Source organism: Pygocentrus nattereri, chromosome 23 (genome assembly GCF_015220715.1).
Source record: "Pygocentrus nattereri isolate fPygNat1 chromosome 23, fPygNat1.pri, whole genome shotgun sequence".
Classification (NCBI taxonomy): domain Eukaryota; kingdom Metazoa; phylum Chordata; class Actinopteri; order Characiformes; family Serrasalmidae; genus Pygocentrus; species Pygocentrus nattereri.
In genome coordinates this window covers 21181633-21189922 of record NC_051233.1, presented here as the reverse complement: position 1 = coordinate 21189922, position 8290 = coordinate 21181633, and the positions used below count along the sequence as shown (strand labels likewise).

The window sequence follows — 8290 nt, the reverse complement described above, 5'->3', positions numbered from 1 at the left end:
TAAATGGTAATTTTAGACCAGAATGGCTTTCTAAGAAAAAAATACTGTGCACTAGAGTAAAACACGAGAAGCTATGACTCTGTAGTCAGTACTGTCAGTGCAGTCAGTAGCTGGATGACCAACTCCTTGTTTCTACGCTCATTGTCCATTTTATCAGCTCCACTCACTATATAGGTGCACTTTGTAGTTCAACAGTTACAGGCTGTAGTCCATCTGTTCCTCTGCATACTTTGTTAGCCGCCTTTTACCCTGTTTTTCAGTGGTCAGGCCCCCGATGAACCCTCACAAAGCAGGTACTATTTGGGTGGTGGATCATTCGCAGCACTGCAGTAACACTGATGTGGTGGTTATGTGGTAGAGTGTGTTGCGCTGGTCTGAGTGGATCAGACACAGCAGTGCTGCTGGAGTTTTTAAACACCTCAGTGTCACTGCTGAACTGAGAACAGTCCACCAACCAAAAATATCCAGCCAACAGCGTCCTGTGACCACTGATGAAATATTAGAGGATGACCAGCACGAACTGTGCAGCAGCAGATGAGCTATCATCTCTGACTTTACATCTACAAGCTGGACTGAAGGTACGAATGTCTAATTGAGTGGACAGTGAGGGCACATAGTGTTTAAAAACTACAGCAGCACTGCTGTGTCTGAACCACTTGTACCAGCACAACACACACTAAGTACTGAAGTACATAACCAAGTTCTGTTCTGATTGGCTACATTGTACTGAAAAAAAAACCTCATTGAAAAAGTAGTTTGGGCTTAAACACTTTTTATAAAATCACAATGAATGGGCAGAGCTAAAGTGGTGGATATTGACAGGGGTGGAAATGGCAGGGTTTACTAGAGGAAGAGGAGGAGAGCAGGGTTGCTTCATTGAAATAGGATTTTGTACTCAACCAATAACTATGTGAAAACACATGACGTGCATTTTCTGCACTGAAAACTCTGAAGTTAAAAACTTATGCTTGACTATTTTTTTCTAGGCTTGGCTTTCCTTCATATCAGGGTCTTGACCTTTTTTGCCAAAGCTGAAAGAACAAACACAATTCTGCACACTGACTTTTGTTTCTCAATTGTTTCACATAAAACAGCTTAATCACAACTTAAATCTCAGTCCTTGTTTTTCTTCCACAAAAGAAGAAAGAGTAGAAAACCTTATTAGGAAAATGGAACATATATTTTGAAAAACATAACTGAATTTTATAAAGCTTTCTAAAAGCCATATGCATAAAATAGTGGAGATTTCAATTTAATACAGGTCTAAAAGAGTTTACCAATCAATGCTTTTGGTTTTATTAACACTTCCAGCCCAGCTTTTTGGAATTGGGGTTGTATGTCTCTTGAAATCTTCTTTGAAGGCTTGAAATTGAAGTTTCATCATTGGTTGTTAGACTGTTAGCCAGATTTCTGCTGAGCTGCTCAGGCACTCTAGTGACTGCAGAATAAATCCAGTTCTAAAGAAAATGTAAAGTGTAAACCAGTTGAAGAGAGTCTGTTAGCAGCCACTAGTGATGTTTAACTGGTAGTTCTTCATTTGGTTGGATTTGCTGGACACAGATTTCAACAATAATAAATAGGTGTTGGTGATGTTCATGTTATCTGAAGAATCGTGCTTTCTTGAGTTGCTCTACCTGTTCTTGCCATACTTTCATCATCTCTTTAATGACTATTGCAAATTTCATGTTGTCCCAAGATGTCTTAGAAACATCTAATGGAGTAAGCATGCTTTCTTCAAGTTGCTCAAAATGAAAATTCCTTTCCCCCACCATAGTCTCGAAATACACACTGTTGCACTGTGATTTCTTATTCAAAGAAGGTCCTGTGTTACTCATAGCTATTCTCTATAGCTAAGACTTTCCACTATTCATCAAGTGTAGCTGCAGTGTTCGCCACACACATACACACTCAAATCCATTATCAGTCCCAAATCCATTAACAGGCATGAGGCCCATTCCAACCAGATAAGGCTGTTCCTCTAAGAAATTCCAGCTCATTAGGATCCATCTCCTCCCACAGCTCTGTCTCTAGGGAAATTCCTCTCCTGCTGGTCTTATCCTGCCGGCCTTGTGCTAGCAGCTCAGTGACAAGCTATCAAGCTATAGATGCTTCCCACGGACAGTAACACTAAGAAACGTTATCAGTCTTTAGCAAAGCTCCATGTTTTTGTCTTCTTTGTTGTGTTTTCTGTGTCTCTCTGTCTCTGTTTTAGGCTTCCTCAGTCTTTTATCTGTCTACAGCCACTTTCCATCAATTCCCTCCCTACCACACACACACACACACATACACACACACACACACACACACATACACACACACACACACACACACACACACACACACACACACACACACACACACACACACACACACACAACATCATTTGCAAAAACTTGGGCAACCCTATTGAAAGTGTTATTTAGTCAGTTAGCACATCCTCTACAGAGAACCTCTGCGCATTTTAATGCACAATTACTGTTTATTTGCTGAATATTGACATGTTGGGGGAAAAAAATAACAAAATATGGCCAGTGCAAAAGTTTTGGCACTCATATATGGTTTATTTTTTTCCAACATGTAAAACTCAACATGTGAAATATAACTTGTACACTAAAATTTGTATAAAATGACCTATTTATTGCTCCCTGTAGAGAATGTTACCTTATTTTCACAAATCACCAAAACGTACTTTGAGCATAAAAGCTGCTATGGTCTTTACACACTGAGCATGAGGAAATAACATGAAAATATTTCCATGTCAAAATTATACACACCAGGTGGGACATAATGTATTTAGTAATTGTGCCAAGTTGGTCATGCTGGGGAAAAAAAAGGTAAAATATCTGTTGACAGGTCCTTTATGCTTTTCATAAAAGTGGCAAGCTGTGGTGTTTCTTTGCCTCATTCAGGAGCTAAACCTTTAGAGACACTTCAACTCAGTCAGAACTGCTTTTGGAGCTGCAACTCAACACAAGACGAAGCACAAAACAAATAGGCAGAATATCCTCCAGTGTCTAGATCTCCTTTGCTTCTCACAGAATGGGCAAACAGCTACACAGGCAACTTCTCTCCATTTGGGAAAATAGAGAGTAGTATGGAGAGCTTCATTCTCAAGCTGAAACTTTGCTTCTACATAGGCTATAACTTGGATGACCATAGCCCAGTTTGGACTTTGTTTGAGCCAATTCATCATCTTGGCTGGCGTCGTGCAAACAGTAGAGATGACATTGGTCACAGAGTTCATGCTGCTGGTGAAAGTTCACAAAAATGAAACAATAATGTTGCATTTTCACTAAAAAGTCTGCTTGGAATTTTGAGTCACCTTTCTCAACCATAGCTTTTTACTTTATTCAAAAGTTTTAGCATTTCATCTTATGTTAGGACAAAAAAATCATTTAAAGAACGTACTCGAAAAAGAGAATAGAGAAAATAAAAAACAAAAAATAAAATATAAAACAAAAGTAAATCACTTAATTGTGGAACTAATTCTATTATCATATTACTATTACATTGTATTACTATTGTATTACTATGTTACTATCATGTAATATTGTAATTACTTTTGGAGAGCAAAAAACACCACACTTCTACAGGCTAAAAGACGATTAATGCACTTTCCCATGAAAGGAAGTATCTGCAGAGTTGCAGAGCTCAGCTTGTCTCTCCCCAGTTTGACCTTGGCTGGCCCGTCATCTCAGAATGAGCATATGTGTCCGATCAAGTTACTCAAAGATCAAAACAAGGTCACATTTATTGTTAAGAGAAGGTCAGACACGCAAGTCTGGTACTGTGTGTCTGTAAAGAGAAATATTTGTCAGTGTCTGCATTCTGTTTCTTGTTTAATCTCAGTTATGAGCTATAACCTTTTATTGTGTATTTTATATATACATATATATATATATATATATATATATATATATATATATATAAGCGAAAATTTAAATCATATATATATATGAAGTTTTTCTGTGCAAAACTCTGAGACCATTAAGTAGAAATTATACAAAAACTTCAATATAATATAAAATATTCAATAAAATATAATATATTTTAGATTACAGTTCACAACCTTTTCAAAGAAATCTACCAGGATATTTCTTCACACAAAGTTCAGTCTTCGAAAGTTGGTTGCATTCTCTGCTTCTCACAATCCAAATAATCCTTCAGTGATGTTAAGGCCTGGACTCTGGGGTGGTCAGTCCATTGTTCTGAGAACATTGGCAGATTCTTTGCTTTACAAATTTATATTCCTTGTCTGTTTCCTTTTGTGAGTAACAACTTCTTGATGGCTACACATCCTTTGTCTTCTCACAGTGGAAGGATGGACAGAAACACCTGTGGATTTATTTCAGATCTGAAGAGTGGAGCTTGATTTTCTCCTCTCTCTCAAAGATGAAAGCTTTATGTACTGTTTATCTGATGGAGACAGTTGTGCTGGTCTACCAGATCTTGTATGGTATCTATGAGGCCTGTTTTCTCTATTTTTCTATGTAATCTCATCAGAAATATCTCCTGAAAAACAAAATTGTACTTTTGGTTGGAAACTAATAAAGTGAATAGTGGTCTCTGATCTTTAATGCTCTAAATCTTGTAGTTTAGAACTGTTTGAACAGTTCCTCTCAGGCACATCCAAAGACCTAAAGCAACTACTATTTTTTTTTCCTTTATCTAACTTCAAACTCTAACAGGTAGGTGTAAAATGCAAAGCACCTCCAATACTTTCGCTCACATGTGTGTTTTGATAAGAACTACTTTGTTTAACGGTGTTTATTTTCGCTTAGGCAATGGTGGGAATGAAAGCTAGCCTTAGTTTAAACATCATCATTAATTAACTCAAAGTGGCACTAGGAATGTTTCCCTGGCCTTCTGAAAGTTAAGCATTTACTGTTTCATTCAAATCAAATACAAATCAATTTGAATATCAACGAAACGTCTAAAGTCACATTGCATGTCGCCACCACATGGCAAAAAGGGACAAAAAGCCTCTCTCTCTTTTTGTTTGTCTGTATGACTCTCACTCTCTCCATGTCATAACCTGATGCTTGCCACTCAGTTGTCTAATGTCACACTAGACATTTGCTCTTTGCTTCGCCTTGCAAAATGGAATTCTGAGGACATGTTGTGTTTTTGTAGTTTGCTATTAGCATCCGGATAAGCCCTGAGTTTTAGCTGCTTATATGGAAAAAGTGATTGGATGTTCATAATTGCAGCCTTTAACTGATGAGGTTATAGCCCAGATTCTCAGAATTTGAGACACATTTGTTTCAAAATAATGTTCACCATGTGGTCATGAGGGACAGGGTTACAGTCTCACTTCCTGCTCTAAAATACAGGGGAGTTGCTAAAATAAGGCTCTGCCTATGGACTAAAACTTGTGTTTCAGTAGTGACACTATTTTTTTTTTGTTCGGTTAAAATTAAAGGTGGTAACCACAAAAAGGTCACAAATAAAGCATTTATTAATAATATGACTAATCATTCATTAATTATGCCTTGTTATGCCATTAATTATGTGTATAAAATACTACTTAGTCACTGATTAAGTACTTAGTCCACAGCTTATTTATGCATTACATGCGTGCTAACTGCTGCCTAAATAAACTGCTAGGAGTGTGTTCTCTCATATAAAGAAATCATTTAAGAACTAGCTAGTACTTATGTGTCTGCGATGTTTATTATCTGTTCATTAAATAATATAATGCCAACACTACATTTTTCTTCCACTGTACACTATGGATCACAGTCATTGGCATGGTAGACATATAACAGCTAAAACTGGCATGTGAGAGCAGGTTTGCTTCTAAAGTAATCTTTTTTAAGTGGACATAATACTTAGGCCTAAAACACAGGATGCGCATTCAAAGAGATATGCAGATACTTTCCATATATGCAATAGAATGAAATATGCACTATTATCTTATTATCTTGGAATAAAATGGAAAAGCCACTGTTGGATCCCTTTCATTAGATGAGGTCCATGCATGAAGGACATATTTTAATTTCATTAAAAAATTTAATTACTTTTGATATCTGAAGATTTCTGGATTATTTTGGATAATAATTTGGAATAAATGCTAATTGATAATATGTATTTATTTTCCACTTTACTTCAAAGAACACAAAAATGAGTAGATATATAGACTATAGTTATTGAGATGCTATTTGCTCTCTACTTGTTTTTCATATTATGTTGTGTAAGTTCACAACATAATGTTGAAAATTAATATTTTACTGCTGAAACAAAGTAATAACACATTAATAACAGTAAATCAGTAGATTAATTAGCAGATAACTAACAGCAAAAGTACTAGTAAGTTCTCACATTACTTGTTTGCAGGCAGCTTAATAAGCTTCAGTAATCCCAACGTTACTAACTCAATAAGCTTACTGAACAACTGCTACATAAAAAAAATCTGTCATTAATGATTTTAAATATGTAATTAACATTCATCTGTGTAAAACATTTCCTACTTACAAATATGCTGTTGGTGGAGCGTTTAGAATTTCTGAATGAATTTTTCTGCAATTTTCTGTCTTCTCTGAGTCAGAAATAATATACTACACCAAGCTTTGATTGTCTTCTGTAACTTCTAAAGGACAGTTTTGTCTGTTACTATGCATTCAGTGTTCAGTGAACAAAAAGCAGGACAAAGAAAAACACGCACACGCACATATTGACACACATGCATGCAGGATCCTGCCTCTCTTTTCCTCTGTAGTCAGTAACAGAGGGATTGCTAGTCAGGAGTTTTCACAATAGGAGTCTCATGTTCTTTTGGACCCGGGCTCGTATAAATACCAGGGTTCAACCAGACAGGACATCAGCTCACCATCCAGCCATCCAGTCAAGCATTGCTTTGACAAGCAACAACAGTCAAAATGATGGGCAAGGTAAGCAATAGCAAAAGATGAACTGCAAATATTTCAGAGGAAAAAATAATGCTAGCATTAGCCGGATCAGTCATGCCTAATTTGCTTTTTGATCCTCTCACAAACAGGTCACCTTCTACGAGGACAGGAACTTCATGGGCCGCTCTTATGAGTGCAGCGGCGATTGTTCCGATATGTCCTCCTACATGAGCCGCTGCCACTCTTGTAGGGTGGAGAGCGGTTGCTGGATGGTGTATGACCGCCCCAACTACATGGGTAACCAGTACTTCATGAGAAGGGGCGAGTACGCTGATTACATGAGCATGTGGGGATTCAACAACTGGATCAGGTCTTGCCGCATGATCCCTATGGTACGGCTGTTAGTTGTGCAGTTCAATCACAGCATGTTTGACTCAGTTGCCAGTTTATTAGGAACTTCAATTCAATTTTAGCAGTTAAAAAAAAACTGTAAACACAAAGGAGAATTCCTGGCCTGTCCAAACCCTGACCGGCCTAAAAGTGATATATTCTGTTCTATTTCCCAAACAGCACAGGGGATCCTACAGAATGAGGGTGTACGAGAGGGAGAACTTCATGGGCCAGATGTACGAGATGAGCGATGACTGTGAGTCCTTCATGGACCGCTATCACTGGTCCAATGGCTGCATGTCCTGCCACGTGATGGACGGCCACTGGCTCATGTACGAGCAGCCCAACTACAGAGGCAGGATGTGGTACTTCAAGCCTGGAGAGTACAGGAGCTTCAGGGATATGATGGGTGGCATGAGCGGCATGAGGTTCATGAGCATGAGGCGCATCATGGATTCCTGGTATTAAAATCAACTAAACCGATGTGAAACTAACCAGCTTTTAAATAAACTTTTTAAAAAAAATACATAAACTGCAGTTCTTGTTTTTTTCTAAAGACCACAGACTTGTTACCCAAGCACATATTGCTGAAAGTGTAGGATGCAGAACCAGTCAATGATAGAGATGAAGATCTTTAATGGAGTCAAAAACTGAACTACTACAAATAATCCTGGGTGAATTTATGATTTAGATGTTGGTGAGACCCTTTACTTCAGATATTACTATATCTTACACATTTACAAGGATCATGTTATGATCATTTTAAAGGTATTAATTGAGATAGCAATATGCTGAATATATAAAAATTCATAAATTATAGTATATATTCATTTGGGAGGTGGCTATAACAAACCATAAACCTTACATTTCAAAATAATCCTTTTGTTTCATTTGTTATCAGTTTGTAAGTCTTTTTTATTTTTTTCTGAAAGATTTTGATAACTCATGAGTTTATGTTTTCAATAAATAAGCTTCAAAAATTCTACTAAAAACAACAAATGTCTATCATTTTCATGTCACTACCGAAACATAGAGTTTTACTTAATAAGCCA

At 37.1% G+C, this 8290-nt stretch overlaps 1 protein-coding gene across 1 annotated transcript; it reads left to right on the top strand.

The window, feature by feature from the left end:
• The first annotated feature begins 6878 nt into the window (after positions 1–6878).
• LOC108427257 (gamma-crystallin M2-like) lies at positions 6879–7706 on the top strand. Its single transcript, XM_017697264.1, has 3 exons — positions 6879–6890; positions 6998–7240; positions 7419–7706. The coding sequence occupies exons 1-3, from the start codon at positions 6879–6881 to the stop codon at positions 7704–7706; spliced, it is 543 nt and encodes a 180-aa protein (XP_017552753.1).
• The last annotated feature ends 584 nt before the right edge of the window (positions 7707–8290 follow it).

Excerpts from the sequence above, each read along its gene's own strand:
- LOC108427257 (XM_017697264.1), top strand. Across the intron at positions 7,241-7,418 it reads CTTGCCGCATGATCCCTATG|CACAGGGGATCCTACAGAAT; the intron begins GTACGGCTGTTA and ends TTTCCCAAACAG.